The sequence below is a fragment of the Neolamprologus brichardi genome, chromosome 3, assembly GCF_056152115.1.
Source record: "Neolamprologus brichardi isolate AB-2024 chromosome 3, ASM5615211v1, whole genome shotgun sequence".
Taxonomy (NCBI): Eukaryota; Metazoa; Chordata; class Actinopteri; order Cichliformes; family Cichlidae; genus Neolamprologus; species Neolamprologus brichardi.
Genome location: NC_142106.1, coordinates 31,406,212 through 31,432,448, shown reverse-complemented (window position 1 = coordinate 31,432,448; position 26,237 = coordinate 31,406,212). Strand labels below are relative to the sequence as shown.

Below are 26,237 nucleotides of genomic sequence, written 5' to 3'. Positions count from 1 at the left end.
GCACCAGCAGTTAATTACTTTATTGATCATAAGTTTCCTCATTAATTCAGGAAGAGCTCCAAGTGGCATCTTATACCCTGAGTCTTGGCTCTTCTCATTCACTACATGCTGCAGGGCTGTGAACCTCCATCTATCTCTCTTTCTCTTTCCATGGCCTCGCTCTGATCGTGATTTTATTTTTTCAGATTAAATGAATACAAATCAACGTAATTACAGACTTCCAATGTGATATGCAGCCTGCAGTCTGATTGTCACCAAAGCAACCTTTTTCAATTCAAAATAACCAATCTATTTTTCATTTCACACTTTCATGCAACTTTTTTGCTTAAAGACAACAGCACACTATTATGAATTCGTAAATATTTAATTTGTGATACATATTTCTTAAAATGATCTACAGCCCAGAAAACTTTGGATTTCTATTTATCCGTGTACACAGAACCAAAAAGTTCAAATATATGCACATATTTGGGAAAATTCCTTAAAGCAATGGTAAAGCTGAATAGTACATAAATAGTACAAAAATGGAAATGAAGTAATTTGTCATATATTTAATATTTAATCACATTTTCTGTTTAAAAGATGCAATACTAGGAATAATTTCACAAAATAGATGTTTCTCAACTTACAACACTAATTTCTTCAGTGAGACACTCTTCTCTGCAACTCTGTCAGTGCTGCCATTATCAAAAGCCACAAGTATGTCCTTTAGCCATCAACATCCAGATGGGTTAAAGATGTTATGATCTGTAGTGAGAGTATGAAGCAGGTGGAAGAGAGCCTGCAAAGGTGGAAGTATGCACTGGAGAGAAGAGGAATGAAAGTGAGTAGAATGGAGGCAGAATATATCTGTGTGTACATGAGAGACAGGTTGGTGGACATAGCGGACATACTGGACAAAGGATGTTGAACATGGAGCTATCAGACAGAAGGAAAAAAGAAACACCAGAGAAGATTCATGGATGTAGTGAAAGAAGACATGCAGAGTGTTAGTGTGACAGAATAGGATGCTAGAGTCAGGTTGAGATGGATGAAATTTTTATACAGAAGAACTATTTGTAGATGAAAACAAAACATATGCAGGCACATGTGTGTTTAAAAACATCTTTATTAAAATGAAAGTTGTATAACTTGAGTGAGGCCCTCAGGACTGACTGCACATCTTTAAGCTGCAAAAAAAGAATAAAATGTAAGGATGCAAATAAATAATCATTTCATTTTCATTGCAGCCTAAATAAGTACTGATTTAACTGTATTGTCAAATACTGTATTGTGTTGAGATTGAACAAATATTTTAAAAATAACTTCAATTTAATTTTGTGTGAAATGTGGTGTTCTTGCTATAACAGTTTGTTACCTGCAGCTGATGGGTAAATGTATTCAGTCTCAGCCTGGTCACCTGAGAGAGAAAACAAAGTGGAAATGTGACTTGCTGTGTTTTTACAACACATTTAAATTTGATCCTTCAAATTCTGTTAACTCCTGTTTGTTGTACAGCTTCACTAAGGAGCAAAGTGTGTCAGTGTGCTGTTGCAGTGAAGTGAGTTTGAGTTGTACTTGGCTGGTAGTAGTCATAGATTTTGATCATGGCTGGTTTCAGGTTCTCCACTCGAAGTTCTTCTATGATTGTCAAGCTGTAGTTCATGGGTATGTCCTTTGGTAACTGAACAGAATTAAAGAACAGGAGACACACTCTGTAACAATACAAACATCATCATCTGGTATCCCCACTGTGATTATCTCTCACCTCCTGTAAATACACCAGAACATGATCTTCTGTTTGTTCAACACGATCCACCAATGGGGCACCTTTGAGCTGTGAGGAGACAACAGTCTCCTTATTATTATTTTATCATCACCTTTATCTCATCATAAACTGACACATGGTAGCAACATTTCTATTCAGCTAACAACTGCAATAACCCACCATCTTTAAAGACACTTCATTTGGGACAAATCCAGAGAGCATTTTGATATCCAGGATCACCATGTTGGTAGTATTCTCCTTTCCACTGTACCTGTGTTTGAACAGTTAAAAAGTGATTGCACTGATGTGTATCCATAGATGCCACATTTCCAACAGTTATTCCACAGTGGTAAATAAAATTCCCCTAGCACATATCTAATCTGTTAAATACTTACAGGGATTTTATTGTCAGAGTGAGCTTGCGTCTATATTCACTTGTTGCATCAACTTCTGATTTGACCTCCACGCTGAGAGTAGTGACATCAGTGGGACTCGGGATGTTGTAGTGAACAGAAATCTGGGAAATAGTCAACCAAAAGAGGTTTGCAATTTATAATATTAGTAATAATAAGAAGAATAGAAATCTGTTTATGTTTTTATGTTTTTATGTTTATGTTTCGCATTTATGTTCAAAATATAGTGGCATCACATTTTATGTGACTGATTACAGTTATTAAATGATTTTGGTGGTTGTGGCCAGAATAATATGTATACTAATTGTGGGCAGAAATGTCATGTTGATTTGGAGCTTCTTTCATCAAAATATTTAAAATTGAGATAAAGGCTTGGACCTGAGGAGGGATCTGGAAATAGAAGTGCTGGTTATTTACTTAAAATATGCCAGCTAAGATGGTGCAGGCATGTTAGCAGGATGCCTTTATGACACTACCCTCTGGAGATTTTCCAGGCAAATCCAACTGCGAGGATACACACAGTGTAGCTAGACCTTCCTGGAGATATTATACATGTCATCTGGCCTTAGTGAAATCCATGATGAAGAACAACGACAACAACAACAAGAAAAAACATACATAGGAGGAAAATGAATGTTTGAAATCATTTCCTTAGTGGGAAGCCAATGCATCCTGAATTTGGATAATTTGAGCAAATACATGGATGGATAAGCAAATGTCCTTTTCTGAGTGAAACCACACTTTTAAGTTGTGCTCTTAAGTTTTTTTCATTATGCTTCTTTATTTGGAAAAGGGAACAACCAGGACATTTTCACGATACTGTCACTAACCTGCACTGACACACATGTAGTGCCCTTCACCTCCAGGCTGTATTTTCCTGACATGCCCTGCATCGTCTCCTCCTGGTAGAGCAGTTTGTTGCCCGGATTTACATCAAATGTCAGCTGACTGCTGTCAGACTGAACTGTCACTGTGCTTGAACCTTCAGGACTGAATACCAGAGTGGAGTAGAGAGCGAGAGCCTGAAGAGCCGCCACTGTGTCCTACAAACAAAATCACAGCTACTACACATACTTACATATATATTTATATTTTGTATTTTACAGGACAGCAACAGCAAGTAAAACTTTAGTATTCAGCGTCTCTCAGATAAGTTTTTATTTATCCCAGTGTATATGAACTCAAAGGTGAGATTTAAACTGTTTGGGTGGTGTAGCACCTGAGTGGAGGAGAAGCCTCCATAGTAATTCTGCTGGCCAGTCAGCCACCGAATAATGCCAGAGGTATAACCCAGGTCGTCAGCAGTTGCGGAGGCACTGAGTTTGGCCAACAGCACATAAGAACTGATTTCCACTGACAGGGAGGCTGATGTTTCTGCTGCTGTCTGAGACCAGTACAGGAAACCTCCTACAAACATACAATAAAAGTTACACTTATGGTAATAACACCTGAATGATTTCCTGTTAGATGGTGACTCACCTTCCCTCACTGCAACTGTGTCTAAGTGCTGCAAAAGGTGAGCGCGGGTCTCCGTGTCTCCTGCCAGGGTGAAGACATAGGCCAGCAGAGCTGTAGTGTAGGTGTTGCTGAGGTCATTGATGGACGCCCTGAGACAAGCCAAGCTATTATTCACCACAGGATCCTTTAAAACATCAAAAGAAGAGCCCTATGAAGACAAACTATTGACCCTGCCCAGGACAGGACATATGCTGCTACTCTCTTTTATTCAATTGCACAATACTATGTCACTTTTTAGAATCACCTGCACTGATAGCTAAGCTATTTATTTTTCAGGATATAGTTATATTGTTACTTCGTTAGATTTATTTGATATTATATTTTGCATTATCCTACTGTATATTACTGTATACTACTATTCTTACTGTATATATTGTATATCTTATTCCTCTGTTCCTCTGTCTCTCTTGCAGCATTGAGCATGTGTATGACAAAAGAATTTCCCTCAGGATAAATAAAGTTCTTCTTATCTAATCTTATCTTATCTTATCTTATCTTATCTTATCTTATATCACCAAAGTTGATCATTTCCTTTATGTAATTATTTGTGTAACTTTATTTTCATGACTGGAAATAGAAATAATGCTTTAACATATTTCTTTTTCCCCTTACAGACAGAAAGTATCAACTTAAGTGATTTAGAAATCTATCATAAAAATGTCTTTTAAAAATGAGGGGAAAATGGACGTCAAAAGAAGAAAATGAAATAAACATATACAAGTCAGTGTTGTATTGTTTTTTTTTTTTACATTGTACACATCACTCAAGTTTACTCACATGTTTGGATATATTCATTTCCAAGAAAGCAGCAGTGATGTATGCACTGAGAGTCACTTCATCAGACACACCACCCTGGTGAGTGAAACCAAGTTATTTCTGTGTGCTGACAGAATTTCTCTCCACACAGAATTAGTATCAGTGTCCAGCTAAAGTATAGACTTACCTTCATTCTGTTGTTGAAGAGTTTGCCTGACTTTTTAAAACAGCCATTTGCTTGTTGTTTATTTTCCAGCCATGTCTTAGACTCTTGAATGATTTTTGGATCAATGTAGACAAAAGACTGAGCTTTGGCAAAACTTCTCATCACAAAAGCAGTCAGCCTGACATAAAAAAGCACCCAAAAGAAAACTTCCTCATGTTTCAAAATTATATCAAAATGTGTCACAGTTCTACCATTATAAGGTGAGTTGATTTTCCACATGTCCAGAAATAAAATGATAATAGGATGGGAGATTTAAGGAGTAAATTTCACCAACAGGCTCAGTTTTGTTTCTGAGGCAAATGGAATATTAAGGTAATTATTATTTTCACCAAGTGTTTCCTGGTCCTCTTCCAAATGTGGTGTATGCGCCTTCATTACTTTTGTAGTTCAGCTGTCTTTGGTAACCTGTAACAACAGGAAAATGAATCTTAAATAGATTTTCTATTCATAAACCTTTGATTTTAGCCTCACTATGAAACAAACACACTCACCACTGGTCAGGAAGTTTGCAGCTTTTTCCATGATGGCTGGGGTGAGCTGCTGTGTGCCTTTCAGGTACTGGAGGATGTAGATGTTGGGGGCTAGAAGAGCCATGTTTTGCTCTCCACATCCATATGGCATCCGGAGCAGTCCATCCAAGTTCTTCAGAGCCCGGCCGAGGATGTCACCTGATCAGAGGCACTCAGTCACTGAGACAGAACATACAACTTTCCCATGCTTGAACTGCAAATAGATTTATAGTCTATTATAGTTTCTAGTCTATTATATATAATAGACTAGAAACTAGTAAAGAAGTTAAATATTTAGAAAAATACAGCAGGTTATAAAAAACTGTACATACTAAATCATAATATTTTGCACTTTGTTATTGGAATGTAGTTTCTAAACTATTTTCTACACTGCAAAACTGTTGGAGTCTCATTTCAAAGCGTGTTTCAAAACCAGGCAAAAACAATGCCAGTCCAGTTGTATTTGTCTTTTATATTAATTCACTATTGATTGAAAAAATAAACTTGCTATATTTCTTTCTGGATTAATCTAAACTCGTTTGATTAAAATCAACAGGTTTACCCAGGACTGATACAAAAGTGCGGGCAGATCCTTCAATCACATTCTCAGGCAGCTGTATCTCGGTTTCCTCTGTCAGTGTGTCTCCTGTGTACAGACAAACAATCACCATACAGAGAGAAGCTTAATCAGAACGTCAGTACCAAAATAGTTTCAAATCAGCAGGTAGTCACAGCATCATGAACTGTAACAGGTCATATGAGAAATCAGACACCTATAATTAAACCTATAAGCACAAAAAATATTATTAAAACAATAACAACAACAACAACAATAAGAGTACTATGAGTGTGACCTAATATTTCTGCACAGATGTGTCCAGACTGACTCTTACCAAGCGTGTCAAGTTTGTAACATAGTGTATATATGAGATATAACTATAAATATCTCATATATAGTTGAGATATACTGTAACAACTAAATGTCCTGTGGGGAATTAGCAAAATTTGGTGTGACACCCACAAACACCCTTCAACAAAAACTCAAAACTGGAATGACTGCATGGCACACATCTTTAATGACCTTAAAAAACAAGACTTGGGTACACAAGAGATTGTGTCTAAATGTCGAGCCAGAATTATACCATTAGTTTGTTGATGACTACCAAAGGCATGTGGTCAAGGTGCAACTTGACAAGGGATATTTAGCTGTCATGGTTCTGGGTCATTTTGACCCAGTGTTTTTGTTATTGTGTATTGTGGTTTATGTTTTAGGTACATTAGTAGTCTTAAGTTTAGTCTGTTTTAAGTTCTGTATATTCCCTGTTTGGTTTCTTGTCCATTTAGTCTCGCTTTGTGTCGTTGTCATCTGTGTCCCTGTCTGTGTGTCTGTGTTTATGTGAGTTTGTGTGTCTGTGTGTGTGTTTTGTTTGCCCTCCTTGTGTTTCATTCCATCTTGTTTATCCATGTTCCCCTTTCTCTCATCCCCTTTGTCTCTTGTGCTCTTTCGCCCTCTCTTGTTTAGTTTTGCATCCCCTGTGGCGTTATGTTTATTTGTGTCAGCTGTGTTCCCCGTGTATTTGGTTGGTGTATAAACCACACCAACCTTTTGGACAAAGCAGCCAGTTGGATGTCTTTGTCATCTCAGTCCCCTCAGCCTGAGAAAAAACAAGTTACAGTTTCACCTTCATGAGAAAACAAGTTTTCAAATGCAGAATCTTTGTCATCTTGTGTTAATAGCACCAACCTTTACTATGAAGGATTTTGTGACCACATCAATGCGGCCCCTCTCTGGTACTCTCACAACCTCATTATCACATGAAACATGGGATGGCACTGCCTCAGCAGACACAGTCACATTCACAGCCCCTAAAAAAGGACAACAAACATCATTTTTCTCAACCCTGTAAAGTCTTGCACATTAAAATATTGTTAATTAGATAATCTCACTGATTTTGTAGATACTGAAAAGAGCAGGGGCATTGACTGAAAGGACATTTACACCGGCGTGGATAAAAACTTGATCCTTACCTAAAACTGTTGGAATCATGGTCCAGCTCACAGTCTTGCGCTCCTTAGCACACAAACAGGATGTGTACTGCTCACCGGAAAGAGGGGTGAGGGTATAATCTGAAGAAGGCGAAGCAAAGACTGTGACCTGCACAAAGAACAAAACAGCAGGTTGAGTTTCAAAGAGGAATTCAGTGTTTTCTTGTTACTATGTGAGGACAGAATACTTGCAGCTATTGCCTCATTCACCAAGAGTCGCTTCACATGTTTTGATTTGGTATAATTTTGCACTGAATATCCTTCCTGATACTTGATGGGAAGTGTGTACACCACTATTGTCATGGTACTGGCTCTTCATCCCAGTTTTTTTTTAGTTATGCTCTGGAATTATTTATTTGTTTGAAAGACCTTGGACTGATGTTCAGAGTTTTTATTAGTTAGTTTTGAGTTCCGGATTAGACTTGTGCTTCTGAGTTATTTTTAGTTCTCTCCTCTTGTTCATTCGTGTTTGTTCCCCTTTTTGTCCAGTCTGTCACTATCTTGTCTCTGTGCCTGGTCATCAGTGTCAAAGTGTTTTTTGGTCGCTCTGGGTTCTGTCTCAATGGCTGTCTGTGTTCCTTATCTAATGTAGTTAATATGTCTATTTTTCTGCAGTCCCTCTGTTACTTCCTGTTATTTTGATAGTGTCTTGTCTCATGGGTATGATGTTGACTTTTGCTTCCTTTGTGTTATTAGTTTTGATTCAAGTCAGCTGTGTTTCCACGTGTCTCCACTTCCCTTAATCACCCTTCTATTCCCCACTGCATCGTCCTTCATTGTGGATGTATTCTATTAAATTAGTGAATTCCTATCTTGCCCAGTCAAATAAAGCTGAGATTTTGAGTTTTATTCTGTCTGATGAGTCCTGCATCAGGGGCCACTTCATAACCATCTGCAAGGTCTATCAGCATGCTAACATTTGTTGACATTTGTAATTTTTGATATAGAAACATTGATCACCATGATGCAGCTGGTCAGGTAGTTGAAAACAGTTGCCTTCAGTTCAAAGTGCTCCCCACGGATGATGGAGTAGGGCATGGTGAGCTCGAGGAAGAAGGGCTGGAAGACCTCAACTTCTTGACGAGGAGCCAAACCAAAACCCTGAGAGGACAAGCAGAAAGCCTCTGTCTCCCAGGTCGTGATGGTGTCAGGGACAGTGAGGGACACGTCCTTTGATCCAGACTCTCTGAATCAGCAGATTCAAAATATGCACATTGTCAGGTGGTGATTACACAGATTAGCCAACAAAAACATGCAAATGACAGTGTAGCTAGATCTCCAAAAACTAAGACATACCCAACTTCCACCAGGTCCCAAATCCAAGTCTCGGGGAAGAAAGCACGGACAGTTTTCATTGGTCCTTCTGATGGACCTAAAGATCCTCCAGAGGAACCTACTGCTAATTTAGAATCATAAAAAAAAAAAATAAAATACTTAATCAGAATGAATAAGAAGGTGTAACACACTGCTTTGATTTTGGGAACTTTTTTATGATTTGGAATTTGCAAAGCAAATCAAAACAAAAATATCACCTGAGGGAATGAAGCGGTATTCTCTTCCCATGAAACTCAGACATGAAGGAATTTCGAGCAGCAGGTTTGTTGCCACCTTTAATCCTACTCTCTAGACACACAAACATCACAGAGTTAAATGCAGCTAAAGCCATGAAAAGCATTATATTTATCATCAGCTGATATGCTCTGGAGTTTTACTGTTAGCTGGATGCAAAATCTGCAGATGGAATGCTGTTGTAACTATACCAAGTTCACCAATGCTGCAGAGAAGGACTATTGTTTGTCATATATTGCATAATGCAGTAGAATATTATTTATTTATGCAACTATTAAGACTCACCTTATGTGGAACATTTGAAACAGTCAAGGTGCAAGGCCAACATCAAGAAGCTGGATCCATGGATCCAGTGAAACACACAACACATGCTCATGGAAAATTTTTATATATTACCTGAAAATCAATGTAGGCTTCATTATCTTCTATAGGTGAACTATATCTTCTTGTTCTCACTTTCAAGCATTTTCTTGGTTCTTGTAGCCGATATGGGAAATAAGATGCTTTCATGACAGGCAGCAAGTTAAATATCTAAGAAAAAAAAAATAATTCAAAGAAGTTCAAACAATTGAGAAAATCAGATTAAAGATCTGTACTTATATGAACCACATATGTAGTATTTACAAATGATCAGATCACTATTCAATGTAAGGTTTATACCACAGCTGTCCTAAATGAACAGGATTGGTAATTACCAAAATCAATTTTTATGGTTCTGTAATTCTCAGGACTGTGTGGAGAGGAGAGAGAGTGGACCCAAATGCAGACTACGGAGACAGAATTGAATTTTTAACAAACGTGAGCATTTTATTCTTGGCTGTACAAGTAACAAACAAAAAGCAAATGGAGATAGAGATGAAACTAACAAGACCTAAACTGGGGGGAAAAAACTAACCACTAAGTACCTGGATGTGAAGAAAAATAACATGGAACGTGAAGCCCTAAGCCATTAAAACCAAGACCAGAAACATGAGTGGCGAACAGAGAAACCGACAAGTGACAAAGGGAAACTCAAATTATAACACACAGCAGGATGATCAGGGAAGTCGAAGCAGCTGGGGAACATATCAGACACACATCAGGAACTAAATCAGACATAACAGGACAGGGGAAGCAAGAGACTGTCAAAATAAAACAGGAAGCACAACAAACATGGAGATGAACACTAAGACACGCAAGATTAAAGCTGTGACCAGGGGAGAAATAGACATGGGGACAAAACTGACTGGGGGGGGGGGGTGGACAGAGAGAGAACACAGATCACGAAGAAAAGAGTAACTAAGTGAGAGACGTGGAACACAGGGAAAACACAGAATAAGAAAATTAAAGACAAGAAACTACAAATATAACATAAGTGTCCTTCTACTAGTGTCCTTCTATCGAGCCACAATCGAGAGTGTGCTGGTCCACGCCATCTTTGTGTGGTACGCTGGTTGCACAATAGCCGATAAGAAGAGACTCCAGAGGGTCACCAGAACTGCAGAGAAGGTGATCGGCTGACCACTCACCCCCCTGGACTCCATTGCCAGCTCTAGATGTCTCTCCAGAGCCAGGGCTATCTTAAAAGACCACCTCCATACTAACCACCACCTCTTCAACATCCTGGTTCAGATCCATCAGATGCAAAACCAGCAGACTAAAGAACAGCTTCTACCCGTGGGCTGTCAGAACCATTAATGCAAATTAAGAGTGTGAACAGACTTCATTCTGTTGCTGCTTTTGACTTTGTTGTTGCCATTCCCTATGCAATATTTTGGTGTTTCCTTTTTCTGTGCAATATTTTGGCCCCTGTGCAATATTCCAGCAAATGTGCAGTTACCACCCCATCCTTAATGACCACAGCCCTTCCACTGTTATTTATTTATTATATTATATTATTGCCCTTGTACATACCCCCACAAGGTTTCTGTAACTCATACATCGTGCATATAGTGTACTAATATTGCTGAACTTATATTGTTTTTCTTCTTTGAATATTGTTTTCTGTACTTTTGCACCTTTGTGGTCTTGCTACCTAATTTTGCCGTGCAAGCAGAAGTTCTTCTAAGTTCTAAGCAGAAAACAACTAAGAGAACCAGAACCATGAATGACACTAAATATAAGAATATTAATTAAACCCAAAAACACATAAACACTGGGTCACAGATCCAGGACCATGACAGTAACGGTTAATATACCAGTATGAACAAGCTCTTTAATCAAAAATATTTTTAATGCTAAATTATAAATATTATTGTTATCTCTGAAAAACATTTAAAATTACAGTTATATACTTGAATTTCTGAACAGAAAAAAACATTTTAAGTTGAGTTTGCCAGCTGAAATCTGGGTTTAAAAATGGGAATTCAGTTTGTTATTTGACAGCGTTCCAAAATATTTATCTTTTTCCCCTTTTTATGACAGGTAGCCAAATAAATGTTTTAATCACTGTTTCAGGATACTTTATAACAGAATAAGTGTTGAACTGTATTAATAGTTATTTTGTACAGTTTTATGCAGTATTATACAAAAAAGAAAACAAATAGAGAAAAATATGTAGAGAACAAAACCTCTAAATGACCAAAAAAGCCTATCTAGAAGCAAGATTTACAACTAGGCTGTGCAAGTTGCAAACACCTCCACGTGGTTATTTATCAAAAGTAAGATTTTAAAGATTTTTTTGTTCACCTGAAAGTTTAACTTATACCAACCATGCTTAAAGTTATACACAGGTCTTGGTTCAACACACCAGTAAACTGAATAGATGCTATGGTTACACAGCAAGGAAGAGAGATACTGCCATGAGACAGGTTAAACAGTTGTGAACCTCATAGTTGATCTCATTCAGTTTTGATTGGCTCTTCAGATGCAGGAGAATCTCTGTCTTGGCAAGTATAGATCTTCCCCACAAATTAAGATCCATGTTGCCTTCATATAATGTCTGCTACTTATGACACTAGAAGAGACTGAGGCTACTCCACACTAATGTGTTTTCGTTTGAAAACGCATTGTTTTCTCTCTGTTTTGGCCCCCCGTCCACACTGAAACGCTGCGCTTTCCTCAAGGAAAAACGCAGCGTTTTGAAAACGCTCTCGAAAACGCATACATTTAAAAACGCAGCTGTCCCGTCGCAGTGTGGACACACAAAAACGCAGACTTTCTAAAACGATGAAGTATTTTAGTCATGTGATGCAGTCATGTGACTAAATAAACAAAGATAGCGGAGTGCATTATACAGCGGTTGTTTTGATTTCTCTCAATTTTGACAGCCCTAAAAAAGATGAATATCACTTTGTACATGTTCCAGATAGCTTTTCTTCAAATTCTTTAACTCTCACTCGCTTTTGCGCATGCGCAGGACTGGAACGTAAGCCTGAGAGTGAAGGATGTATAAGGTGGTTGAGACCACACTTACCTTATCTGCATCCAGAATATTATCAGGCTCTTTGATGAGGACACTCTTGTCAATGGCACTTAAACCACACAAAGAGTGTGGAAGCGCCGTCACCTCCATGTTGGTTTTTTCTCCTGGGACAGTTGAAGAAGGTGTGAAATCCAATGACACCTAACACAGATAAAGCGTGCATTACACCATCTAAACTTTAATGGTTCTAAAAGAACAAAAGTTCAAGCCTATAAACCAAGGAAACCATTCACTAGCTTTTATGTAGTTTTTGGAGTTCAGGTTTGATAATCACTGTGTCATAGTCTGGGGGAGCTCAAGTGTTTTTTCCTCTGTTTTTCTTGTGTTGCCCAGTATCTACCCTGGGGTGGCGTCCTCGTCATCTCACCTGATCTGCTCCCCTCATCCTCACTGCAATCAGTGAGATAGCATTTAAGACCAGGGTCCCCCATCTCTTCTCCACCTGTTTTTGAGCTAACCTCACGTTGGTAACAGGCCTTATCATTCTCCTTGTTAAAGGAGCATTTTCTGTTGCACATCCACCACACAGGATTAATCTTTCTACCGCTTCCACCTGTCCTCCTGCCACCTTCTCTCTTGGCTCTCTAGAAAAGAAAGGTCAGAACCCTTTCACTAGCTCACCATTCTAGACGCACACCCAGCGATTCAAACCTGCCAAGTAAGACTCCATTTCAGTATTACTCACCTCTCCAGACAAGCTTCCCTTGCCTCTTCTCTAACCATGCTCTCCCTCTGTTCAGTTTTGCTACATTCGTTTCCCTGCCAAGTATCCCTCCTTCGTGACACTATTTACTCATGTGTTTAAGCAAATAAAACCTGTGAAAACCTTATCACTGTTTCCCATGCTTGAATCGGCGCTTGGGTCCTCATCCATGTACTAACCTCCATGCCCTTGTGACAGTACAATTGGCCTAATGAAAAATGGACCCAGAAGATCCAAAACAGGCTGCGATCTCGAAGTAGGGTTCAATACTAGGTAATTATCAACAGTCAGTCCAATTCCTAGAAATACAATGCAAATCTATTGGTGACACTCAAGTGAAAAGCATCGCCTCACTATTAGAACTCCAGCCCAGTTTCACTCCCAGCCAAACCACTTCTACGCACACTTCCACTCCTTTCCCCGCTTCCATAGGACCTGCCCCATCTTTACCGGCCATTAGCACTTCTCAGCCTGAACCATTCACCAGGGTACAGGGTTGCTGTAAGGGTTTCCTGTTGCAATGCTCTTGTGTTTTCTCAATCACCACACTCCATCCCTGACAACACCTCTGAGCTCTCGTAAGTGGTAGGCAAGCTGAGGGGTAAAGCATTGGTATGGGTTGAGGCGTGTTTGTCATCACATTCCTTTTCATCCTGCTCTTATGATGAGTTTCAAGGGAAGATTAAAAGACCTTTGCCCACCCCATCTCTGAGGGCAGCGTAGCTTGGAGCTTGAAGTCAAGTTAGATGTAACATAGCTAAGTTTGTCATCGATTTCTGCATGGCAGCTGCCAAGGTGGGTTGGCCTGATTATGTGATCCTGGGAATATTTATGAGTTAGCTTCTCATGATGAGCCCGCATCGTTCAAGGATTTGGTTTATTTCCTCCTCCCTCTCTCTCAGGATTGCCTGAGAGAGCGAGAAAAGGCTACGTACCTGGTTATGTAATTGCACTTGCCTCTGTTCTACCCGATCCTCCCATTCTAGCCACAGTTTTAAACAATCAGATTTTTTCCCATATTACTCATCAAACCAGACCAGTCTCCCTAATTACTTCTGGCGACTGTCCTTGGCTACCCTTGTCTAAAGAAACATAATCCCCATATTGAATGGTTACACAAATTAATAGCTGGAGCCTTTTTTGCCTTGCTAACTGCCTCAATAATCACCTGCCGAACCTTCACCACCAGATCTGTCCTCAGTCCCCAAGGAGTATCATGACCTCCAGGAAGTATTCCGTAAACATAAGGCACTTCCACTCCACAGGCCCTATGATTGCACCATCAACCACCCAACCTGACAACTTATCCAAGCCAGAGAGAGAAGCCATGGATAAGTATATTTGAGAGTCCCATCATCTGCCCATCCTCTTCCCTGGTAGGTGCAGGCTTTTTCTTCATCACTAAGAAGGACAAGACCCTTCGTCCTTGTATTGACTACAGAAGTTTAAATGAGATTGCGATCAAAATCAAATATCTTCTCCCGCTCATCAATTCAGCTTTTGAACCTGTTCATGGTGCCACCACTTTTTCTAAGTTAAATCTACACAATGACTATCATCTGGTCCCCCTTTGGTCACTCAAAGTATCTGGTCATGGCGTTTGGTCTCACTAAAATTCCCACATTTTAGCAAACATTAGTTAATGAGGTCCTGAGAAACTTCTTGAACGTTTTTGTGTTTGTGTATTTAGACGACATCCTAACCTTTTCCAAGACTCTGGAGGAACATCTGGTCCAGATCAAATCTGTGCTGAAGCGCCTTCTCGAAACCGGTTATACATCAAAGCGGAGAAAGGGGAGTTTCATTCATATTCAGTCACTTTTCTTGGTTACATCCTGGCAGGAGGGCAGGTGAAGACCGACCCAGCAAAAGTCCAAGCTGTTAGGGAATGTCTCACTCCCACATCTCAAAAAAAAAACGTTCTCAGATTCGTCAATTTTTACTGCCGCTTCATCTGGAATTACAATCAGGTAGCAGAACCACTCACTCACCTCACCAAGATACCCTTCACCTGTACACAACAGGCCAAAACTGCATTCACCTGCATTCGCTAATACAGATGAATGCAGGTGTTCACCTGTGTTCATAGTAGAGGTTTATGCCTCCAATACAGGAGCGGTTTAATTTCCTGGGACGTGGAGGAAACTATCCACTGTGCTCTGCTTGATGAACCTCTTTTTGCAGCCGGAGGTGGAGCTCGCCATTCCATGAGTCCAATATCTACATTGCCATGACATCTCGACTTGGACTCAGGAAGTGCTGCTCAAGGTTCTCAATTGACCACGCCACAATGCAGATCGATTGAGAACTCCGGCTCCCAGGTATACTCCAGGGCAAAAGCTATGGCAAATACCTCCCGCAAGCAGGCCCCACGCAGCATTGGTCTCTATGAAATCAAGGCCATCATCAGCCGAACAGCAATCAAGTTAAGGCTCCCTGCATCCATGCGCATAAATCCCATATTCCACGTGTCCCAAGTCAGGCTGGGGAACTCCAGCCCTCTGTTCACGGTTTTGCCATATTTGACGCCCTGCCAAGTATCCCTCCTTCGGTATTTATTCTTGTGTTTAGAACTTGTGAAAACCACTATATTATCACTGTTTCCTGTGCTTGAATCTGCTCTTGGGTCCTCGTCCATGTACTGACCTCCAGGCGCTTGTGACACACTGCCCACTCGATGTTTGCTAAAGCTGTGGCTTCCTTGTTGGGAGGGAGTCTTTTCCACTTCGATTGAAGTTTTTTGGGGGGTTTTTTGTATGTCATGGTTTCATATAATTAAACTTAACTTACACTAATCAATATATCTAGTACAGCTGCACACAGTTTACACCAACACATACCTTGTGACTGAAGCATTTCTCAGTAGAGAAGTCAGCGCTGTGGGCAATCACGTTCGTACTGGAAAGTACAACATATGCTACAATCTGGACGACTGGTGCCATGTCAGTAGAAATTCTCAATTTAAAGGACACCTCACCCTCATTCACTGAAACAAACAAGCATACCAAAAATAGCTATAATATCAATTTCATTTTAATAATCACCAAACTTTTTTTAAAAGTGTAACTGGATTTAATACCTGATATTACAAAAGAATTTCATGAACTCATGATTTGAGCCAGTCTTTACATACCTGACTGATCTTTAAATTTAATCTGTTTAAATCCTTGCATGACAATGGCTCCTCTGGACAACACCTGAAGAATATAGAAGAAAATGACACAAAATGTGTAATCCATCTGTGACGTTGTGCATTTTGCGTCTCTCCCAGCTTTAAGTCCTGCCGGGAGTGTTTCAGAAACAGACAGTGCAGTCTGCTTGTGGTCTTTTATTTTGAAAATTGACTGGACTTTGGACAAATGACCGAACATCCTCCAGCTTCTGTCTCCAGTGGGGCAAAAGGCTCGGATGCCCCCTCTCCCCTTCATTGTTTGCAATTTTTATTAAACTAGCAGCAGCTATCTGGCTATAGCAATTAAGGGAATAAAATGCAAGAATGTAGAACATAAAATTAGTCTTTATGCAGATGATGTGTTGCTTTTTCTTCAGCATTTACAAACCACTTTCTCTGATGTGAATATATTAATAAACTCTTTCTGTTTCATTCGATAAACTGGTAGATTTTCAAATGTTTTTTGTTTTTTGTCTTTTTTTTTTTTTTTTACTTTTTTTTACTATGGATGAACTTGTGACAAGCAATAACTTACCAGATATACCACATCCATGTTAACTGCAGTTTCCCTCACTATAGTGTACTGAATAGATATATCCTCTTCTGCATCGCAGGAAAGGGGTTTATCCTTCATCTTCAGCTTCAGCGAGCTGAATGTTTTTTCATCTTGAGGAGGTTGGGATGTATACACAGTGTGATATCCTAAATCATAAAAAGGAGTTCTATATCTTTGGAAGTATAGGGTTGGTGTCAGGGCTGCCTGAATTGTAGGAAAGAAACATACATAATTTGATGAAGAAGAAAACACTGTGAAAGGTCACTGGAAGATGGAAGCTAATGTAAAATAATCTTAACAGTTTCACTATAGTCACTAATTAATTAATTGTAATATCTACTTACACTGAGTTTAATATCCTCATGAAAGTTATCTGTGCTGAATGAAAACTCAGCGACACCGTTGCTGTCAGTTGTTAGATTTTCTAGTAAGCGTTCCGACCAACGTTCTCCCACAAACAGGTACACAGGTACTTTGGAAATGTGCGTATCATTGTAGTATACTGCTTTAACCTGTTCAAACCACAATGTTTCATTACTAAAACCCACATTATTTACACTACATTCTAAATTACATAGCACAAATTTGAACTTACTTTTCCCTCCACATTTGATCCTGGTTCCCAAATCTTGGGAACATCAACAAAAGACGCTTTTCCAAGGACAAAAGAAATTCTTATTTTCATTTCTTGTTTGCGTGAAATGCCTGAATACGAAACCTCAATGTTAAAACAATGCACATGCCATATTTCCGCAAATGCACAATAACCTATAATTTTAAAAAATGTAACAATTAAAATAAAATGAAAAATAACAACTGCAAGACTTTCCTGTTCCCTCCTCTTCCATTTTGGCAATGACATTCAGCTGATCTTTAAGGAATTTTTTGTTAATTTTGGTGAATATTGACATCTTGAACGTAACAGCTGCACAGCCTGTTCCATCAGCCTAGAAATTCCAAAACAATAAAATACAAATAATTTTAAAAAGGCTTACATCATACTTTTATTTCCTAAGACCTGAAGTCTTTCATGGCATGCATTTTTAATTTGTCTTTGCTATTTGGGCTGATTGGGACCTGATGAATGTAAAAACAAAGAATTATCTTTATACTGATTTTGCTCTACAAGCGCCTGATATCCACATATAAGGATATTCGTTTTAATTTCAATAGAACAATATCAGTATAATGTCGTTGTAAGTGGAAATCAGGTGAAAATTTAGTATTGTGGTCTAGACAACCCAAAATGTGATGTCCACATATGTGGACGCCAGGTTCTAGGAGGTTAAGCAGGTTGCAACAATTTGGACTTTGTTGCAGTTGCTTAAGCCGGTTGTAGCTCTACCAGTGTTACTAATGGAATAAATGACTTAAACTCATTATTTAATCATTTAGCTTGTTAAGAGCTGACACACTGACACAAGCATCAGCCACAGAACATATTCATAACAGCAGAAAAAAAATGGAGTCAGTGAATATTACTGAATCTGTAACTGGGTATTTTATAATACAGAATTAAAAATAAATGCCTTAAGGACACTAAAAATGATTTACTTGAAATTCAAGTTAAACTTGAAATTTTATTTGTTATATTCTCGAAATTTGGAGATAGATAAGATGATGATAAAGTACTGCATTAATTCCTGACATACAGAAACCTTCTGCATGGGCATGTGGTCTGCTTTTATCTGCACATTGTTTCAGGAGAAATTTGAGACTGGAATAACTGTACCCGTTTGGTCTCTGTGTGGCAGGGCGCCTCTATTGTGTGTTTCTTAGCAGAGGCAATAGAGCGTTCAAGAAGTCGGCACATCGTAACTGTAATACTTCCTGGAACAGGCTGTCCAAATGTGTACCTATTAAAATAAAAACAAAAACAAAACAAAACAAAACTCCAATTTGTGAGGATCTAAATTGCCATTTGTCAAGAAAGGACTCCTACTTACTTTGCACATAATTTAATATCAACTTCTTCCTGGCCAATACTCACTTCTTCAGATACATTTACTGTTATGTCAAATTTGGGTAAAACTGGGGACAAAATATCAAAGTTAGCATCTGCATTGTATTAAGAATCTTTAAAAAGAGAATGTCAAAATGTCTTTTTAAAGATCTGACTTACCATACTTTTCCACCTTGAATTTGTGAACAAATTTATCTTCACCCACAGACACTATTATTTTGTACGTTCCTTCATGGGCCTCAGAGTTCAAAGAATATGAAAGCTGCAATATTTTATTATTGGATGTTTCATTTAACCATTGTCCAATCCTGTTTCTATTGGGATTCTGTTAAATACAAGAGAAGTACGTGTACAACTTAACCTTTTCAATTTTTTGCACTTGTTTGCATATTAAAGAGTATGTTGGTGAACCCTAAATGTTGTCTGGTGCATATATTGATGTATGTATTTCTGCTTTTTGAGTAAAAAACAAACAAATGAAAGTCTAATAACCTGGTATAAGAGAGAACTGGACTACTGCATCTCATCTGGTCTCCAGTATAGGCAATATAAAATTGTGATCAAAATGTTACATAAACTTATCATAGGGAAAAATGTCATAGTGACTTTTGTTTTGTTTTTTTTAATTATTATTATTATTTCTGTAGACTGTTATTTTTCCAGGTTGAAATGACTATACAGAAAAAATAAATGTGTGTGATTGTCTGTCCTACTGCACTACTTGTACAGCAGAGAATTGTAGTCCATCAATGTGCAAATGAGTGTGCGTGTAAATGTATATCGTCCCCTAGGATCTGGGATTGGCTCGCCATCCAGTGAAAACTGGAACACTCTGGGATCTGTAATTGCTGAACTGGTCCTTGGATTTGCCCCATATAAAAACCTGACCTATAAACAATGGTCAAATATATGTCACAACCAATTTAAGAATAACTCTTACAAAAAACGCAATGCACCCATTTGTCATGGGCCCCACCGGTACCATTTGGACTTTAAAGACTAATTCTTTACTTTTGCACAATTTTATTTTATTCTATTTTTCTGCTACTTTGGGGGGAATTTTTTTTATAAGTCTTTGTTACAATATGTTGTAATTCTGTATTGGTTACAAAAATCTCTTGGAAAAAAAAAATCTTAAAATGGCTTAAATTACTAAAGTTTTAAGTAATTAGTGAGGCGATCGTGGCTCAAGAGTTGGGAGTCCGCCTTGTAATTGGAAGGTTGCCGGTTCGAGCCCCGGCTTGGACAGTCTCGGTCGTTGTGTCCTTGGATTAGATTAGAAAGAGGTTGTTAAAGTTGAATGATAGCAGAGATGAGTGGGAGAAGAGAGGCAGGATTTCAAGTCATTTATTTGACCATTCTTCTTAGCAGAATTGGTTGAAGTAAGACATTTTTAATAGAATTAAGAACAAGGCTTTCAGAAAGTAATGTAAGCCTGCCTTATCCATTCAGTTTTAGTTTGTGTTTGGGATCATTGTCTTGTTGGAGCAGTCAATTGTGTCCAAGTTTCAGCTGTCTAGCTGTTCACTTCAGGTGAAGTTGAATGTGAATGTGGAGATACAATAAACCTCCTTCATTATTTCATCTGGTTTGTGCAATGTACCAGTACCAGGAGAAGCAAAACAGGTGATGCTATCACTGCTACTTGACAGCTCGTACAGTGTTCTTCGGTTTGAAAGCTTAACTCCTCCAAACATACTTCTTGTCATTGTGACCAAACAGCTCAATCTGTGTGTCATCTGTGCATCAAACTTTTCTCCAGAAGGCAAATGGCTCACCCATGTGGGCAGCTACAAATTTCAATCGAGCTTAAATGTGTCAGTATTGGAGAGATGTTTCTTTTGTTGTCTGCACCATCTTAAACCATGGTGATGTTAACTTGCCTCACTGTGGACAGTGAAAGGGCTCATGTTTCAGCAGTTTCCACTTCCCAGTTCATGTTGGGTTTGGGCCTTGGTGGTTCCTGAAAATCCTAATTTTTATTTTTTTTTCACTTAAGTGTGACAGTTTGGGTCTTCTTCTGGAACTTGGCAAAGTGGTTATCCTCTTAAGCCTATACACCCCCAGATAAGGGGGCAAAAGACAGGAGATCGGTTTGGCATTGGGGCTTAAGAGGTTATGTCATATGGTGTTGTGAAACAGGCAGGATGGAGGACCCAAAACACAAACTCTCAGACAAAAACTAAACTCAAAAATTGATGAGTATATTGCTGGACTTAAGCAATACAAAACCAAAACAGGAATGAACTAGAACCAGACAAACAGGCAGAGCACACAGCCAGGGAATGAGCAAGATTGTGACAAGAAACAGAGGGGAGATGCAGACATAAATACACAGAAACGAAGGGCAAATGAAGGTGGGAACACAGCTAAACGTAATCTAACAAAAAAGACAGGAGGCAAAAGTGAACATGCTGAGACAGGAGACTATCAAAGTAAAACAGGAAGTACAAGAAACACACACTAAGATGCAGACTGAGTAAATGAAGCTTATGCTCAAGTTCATCAAGGAAGATGGATGGCCTCACATCTATCTGCTTCCAGGTGCTGGGAATCTTAAGTTTTATTCTTCCACTTTCCCACGTTTTTAAGCTGTTTGTGTCATCACTGGTCTAGTCCAATCACCTTCTCCAGCCTTTTCCAGGCCAATCAGCATTAATAGCGCATACTTTAAATCTCACTGTGCATCTGTTTTTTTCCTTTGCAGATGCTGTTGTGCAATCCAACTCATCCCCATCCCCACCTCTCATCACTCAAGCTCCATTCAAGACACCTTCATCTCCACCACCAGCGTCTAAGCTCCAATTTAATCAGCAATAAATCATGTTCATTCTTGCTAATAATCTGTCTGTCTGTCTGTCTGAAACACAGGCAACAGGTGGAGTGAGAGAGACACGGAGACATGGCTGGCCAATTGGCAAAAACCTGGAGACTGAGACATGACTGGGAAATTGAGAGCAAGAGACAGAACTTAACACACCTAACCAGACATGAAAGACTGCACGGGGAGGCACAATAACATAGGACATGCTGGGGAGGAAACAGAGACAAGACCAAGAGAACCCTAAAGATAAGAAAACTAAAGCGACTTATGAATATAAATATAAACAGACAGAAACTCCACAACTAACACAAGGAAAATGGAAAATGCTGGGCAAAAAAAAACCCAGGATCATGACAGATTATACAGTGATAATGATCCTGTTCAGATGCAGATTTTTGCTCACCTCAAGGCTTCATAATGTCATAATAGAGACAACATCACAGCAGCTATCTTTTATGCTGTCTATGATTTTCAGCCTTTTGAAAAACTGATTCAATACTTGAGCTATTCTTTCAGTCTACTTATAATATAATGTTATATAGCTTCCTAAACCTCCTGATCTTTCGGTATTTTCTATTTCTTCCATTTAGTTCCCATCTTTCCCACCTTCATGTCACGCACTGAAATTGGAATGACTATAGCCAATGAGTGCCCTCAGTGGACTAATGTTTGAAGCTATACTTTTAGTTTTCTGCTAAAGCACCATGTTCTTCTCTATCCAGCTTTGATATGTTATGGTGAAGTTTAGGCTCCCTGTCAGCTGTTCTTCTACTTGTTTGTATTGTAATTATACAAAATAGTTAAATTATCAGTGCTGTGTGTTTAATGTAAAGGTGTAAGAAATAACCTGACACAATATATACTGTTTATATATCAACAAAATTGCACCACGGTAAAACACTGATATCAGAATCAGCATATAAATTTCAGAGTTGCTGCACTTTGTTGTGCTATTGGCTTTAAGGAACGTTTAGACCCTTAACAAATCTATTAGATTTACATGCTGAATGTAAAAAATAAAATAAAATGATGTGTGGATATTTTCTTACCTCGAGTTCAATGATGTTGCACTAAAAGGCAAAAAATCAAAACGAACAAAAGTGAGAAAATTGTTAGAGGAAATGATTTTCTCATACAGTGTCCTACCAATGTCTCTATCCAACTGGAGGCTTGGTAGAAATTCAAAAATATTAAACACGTAACACAATTGAACATAAAATGAATTTCAACAGTATGTGATTTTTTTGTATGTTGTTTTGTATACTCCAAGTGTTTGCTTGTTAGAGTTATTACAGAATAAGTAAAAAACTAATTACTAAACACAGACAATACATTGTACTATCGATTTGTTAGTGCAAGTTGACTGATAAACTCAGAGTGATAAAAGTCAAGGAGGAAAGGAGAGACAGAAATACTCACCAGCTGACTGACAGGTCTCAACTTGGAGTCCAGCGCAACAACTCTGAAATGCACTTTGGAAGAAGTTCAAAGATTTTACACCTTAATAAGTAATAAATCCAGACCAAGAACTGAAACTGACGCATTCTCCAACATCAATATTGCCAAATCAGTAGCAGTACTAACACAATTTTCTCTTTGCTTCTATTTGTAAAAAGCTTAAATTAAATGTGTATATATTTTATATTGCTCATCCTCGTGTCCCTTGCAGAGGCAAAGCGTGAAATGGACATGGTGGACTGGTGTGTCTTTGCTGTGATATCAGGTAGGAGCGAAAGACTTTCATAAAGCCCGAAGAGCACTTTAAAAAAAATACAGCAGATGAGAATCTGACTTCTCCGAAGCACAATGTAAAGAAATGATAGCTGGCTTTAACGGGATCAGAGTTTAAAGAACTTTATAGGACAAATCAGAATATTAAGTTGTAACCTAACAAAAAGGCCCATATTAATGTTAATGATGTATTTGCACCTTCAAACTGTACCAGACTTTCCTGACAGCTACAATAAGAGGATGCAAACTCATATTAGGATATGTTTGTGAACAAGGGGTATCTTTACAGAAATAACAAAAAGCCAAACTGCAGCTACAACTGTTATGTTTTGTCTGTAGTGCTTTAAGTCAGTCACTTTATAAACTGTTAAATACATTTAATAGGTATTTTTTTTTTAATAATTTATAGTTAATAAAAATCTGCATTGTGAAGCAGCATCCATGAATTTTGTCAAGGCTTCTGCATTTATCATAGAATCATAATGCTAATTTAGAAAAACAGTTTGTAGCATATACTTGTTCAGACTGAAGGCATAACAGTTTAAAAATTTAAATCTAAGTGTTTCAAAGACAATAATGTGTTTCAAAAGTGTAGGTGACACAGAGAGTGCTTGGATTGTGCAGCACTGCTGTTATTTTACATATTTTTATTTACCTGTTTAATGTTTAGATTATTCTGAAAAGAAAACATGAATGAATGAATGAATGTTTGCTGGAAATAGTTTTGGTGATTTGTACAAACATGGCCAGACTAACTTCAATTCACATTTTCAAAACTTGCTCAATAGTTTGTAATTATCATAGTTCAGCTTGACATGCTATCAAAATATCTGGAAATTATAGAAATAAAAGGTTTTGTTTTTGAGGGAAAGGGACGTGTTCATGGTGGAAGTTAAATACACCCAGGAAAAGGAGGAGGGGGGGGGGGGGGGGGGGGGGGGGGGGTCTCCCAGCAGCTGGGAATTATCTCAGAGCAGAAATTCTAAGAGGCTGAATCTGTATCAGAATAAGTCCATCTAGCTCTGATGGGTCATCAGCTCACTCTTACCTGTTTGTCCAGGGAGGTAGAGGGGTTTATCCGTCTGGATGAATGTCCTGGCCTTGTAGGCTTTGATCATGACTTTTCTCACTTCTTTTGAGTGAAATGTGTCTCCTCTTACCTCCACCTCAAAATCCAGAATCTTTTCTCCTTCCACTGAAGGAGCCTTTAAGAGAAGTGTTTTAGAGAATGAGGCGCATTGATAAATAAGAATAAATAAATAATTGTGTGCTGTGTTTAAAATACTTGACTGTATTCACCTGCAGTCTTTATATATATATATATATATATATATATATATATATATATATATATATATATATATATATATATATATATATATATATATATTAGAAATTACCAAGTGAATCAAAACCTATCTTGGGGAGCTCACCTTAAACTGAGTACAAGTATGAAACTCTTCATTGGATGTATGGGTGAGCAGGGTTGTATTCTCCTCTCTGGACATCAAAGTGACAGTCATGACCACAGTCTCACTGGGCTGCAGAAGACTTGCACAAAATTTGGTCTCAGCTCCAGCTTCTATAACTGCAGGAATGGCCACCAGGTACTGCCTGCAGACACAGACAGATGAACATATAAAGCACTGACAAAGAAGGAAACCCTAAACCAGTACTCGTGCCAACTTCAACTACAACTTTGTTACACACAAAGTCACAAAGCAAACAAATTCTATTTTTCTTTATAAAGAACACTTAAACTTACGGTTCAGCCACCGCTTGATCCACACACATCCAGCTCAGGAGGACACTCAGTGTCCATGTCAGAATTCTTGAACAGCCCATGACTCACTGCAAAGACTTTCAGAGTCAGCGTCTGTTAAATAGACACCCCCTCAACCACCATGCCCCTCCCACTTAGCACAGATACTAACACCCATGACCAGCCCCGTCTGTTTGGTCTCCAGATACCTTAAAAGCACAAAAAGTTGGTCATGCGAAAATTCTACAGGTCAAAAAAAATCAAATAATTTTAACATACTTAAGATGTAGGGTTTTTTGTCCACAGACTTGTTTAGCACCAGGTGCTGTCTTCAAAGCAAGTAGTAGTTTTTTAAAAAGTTTTTAGTTTTCAAATGTGTATTCCATTCTATTTATGCTAACACTGGAGAGAGAGAAGAGTTAATTTTGTAAGTATTGATGTTTTCCTAATATTTTACCAAAATCCAGGAAGGAAATGTGGTTGTAGTGAGTGAAGTGTTGTAACAACTACTGATCTGTAATGGCATTCTGAAATAACAGATAACATACATAACATACATAACCCCACAGATGTGATACAGAGTAACACCATGAAGATGCTGACTGAGTATGAAACACAGGATGATCGCTGTGTTGTGAATTATGAAGAACGTGTCATAGATTAGTAGAAAGGTCACCCGAGCACAAAGTACTGTAAAAGTTCCACAAGTTTATTTACAGATTTAGGCAAGGGGGAACAGAAGCAGTCAACAGAGCAGGCATTTTTAGCTTTTGACTTCCAGTAGTGGCATGCACACATGTGAATAGACCGCACGGTTCAGGTTTCGCGGCAAGATTTGCACAGAAACAGGCATTAATACAGGGCATCCATGCTGTTCTCCTAAGAATTTCAGGGCTTGCTCATATTCTCCTAGGGCAGGGGTCTGCAACCTTTAACACCCAAAGAGCCATTTGGACCCAGTTTTCACGCAAAAGAAAACACTGGGAGCCGCAAATACTTTTTGACATCTAAAATGAAGATAACACTGTATATATTGTTTTTTACCTTTACGCTTTGTGTGAAAAACTAAGGTGTGTTGCTTATGAAATCTATGAAGTGCTACAGAGAAAATTTAATTTTATTTAATAATAATAATGATAATGGATTGCATTTATATAGCGCTTTTCTAGGCACCCTAAGCGCTTTACAATTCCACTATTCATTCACTCTCACATTCACGCACTGGTGGAGGCAGCTACAGTTGTAGCCACAGCTGCCCTGGGGCAGACTGACAGAAGCGAGGCTGCCATATCGTGCCATCGGCCCTTCTGGGCTCTATTTATGTAATTAACACATTTTT

The 26,237-nt window shown here is 38.5% G+C and overlaps 1 protein-coding gene across 2 annotated transcripts; it reads right to left on the bottom strand.

Moving 5' to 3' along the window:
• Positions 1–371: 371 nt before the first annotated feature.
• LOC148104202 (alpha-2-macroglobulin-like) lies at positions 372–25,009 on the bottom strand. Of its 2 annotated transcripts, none has more exons than XM_087836474.1 (36): positions 24,902–24,987; positions 24,570–24,750; positions 24,185–24,341; positions 22,825–22,877; positions 22,455–22,475; positions 18,741–18,906; positions 18,565–18,649; positions 18,351–18,474; positions 17,451–17,565; positions 17,214–17,326; positions 16,963–17,130; positions 16,598–16,822; positions 16,024–16,087; positions 15,731–15,876; positions 12,179–12,328; positions 9,181–9,315; positions 8,748–8,838; positions 8,512–8,614; positions 8,176–8,401; positions 7,198–7,324; positions 6,914–7,035; positions 6,773–6,824; positions 5,732–5,815; positions 5,152–5,328; positions 4,990–5,065; positions 4,622–4,778; positions 4,456–4,530; positions 3,640–3,802; positions 3,380–3,567; positions 2,991–3,203; positions 2,143–2,264; positions 1,928–2,018; positions 1,748–1,816; positions 1,558–1,663; positions 1,358–1,399; positions 372–1,169 (listed from the first exon to the last, which is right to left on the bottom strand). In XM_087836474.1, the coding sequence occupies exons 1-36, from the start codon at positions 24,979–24,981 to the stop codon at positions 1,165–1,167; spliced, it is 4,272 nt and encodes a 1,423-aa protein (XP_087692600.1). In that variant the 5' UTR covers positions 24,982–24,987; the 3' UTR covers positions 372–1,164. The 2 variants fall into 2 exon arrangements, with proteins under 2 accessions (XP_087692600.1, XP_087692598.1); XM_087836472.1 differs by having other exon boundaries at positions 373–1,169; positions 8,512–8,611; positions 24,902–25,009.
• Between the last annotated feature and the right edge of the window lie 1,228 nt (positions 25,010–26,237).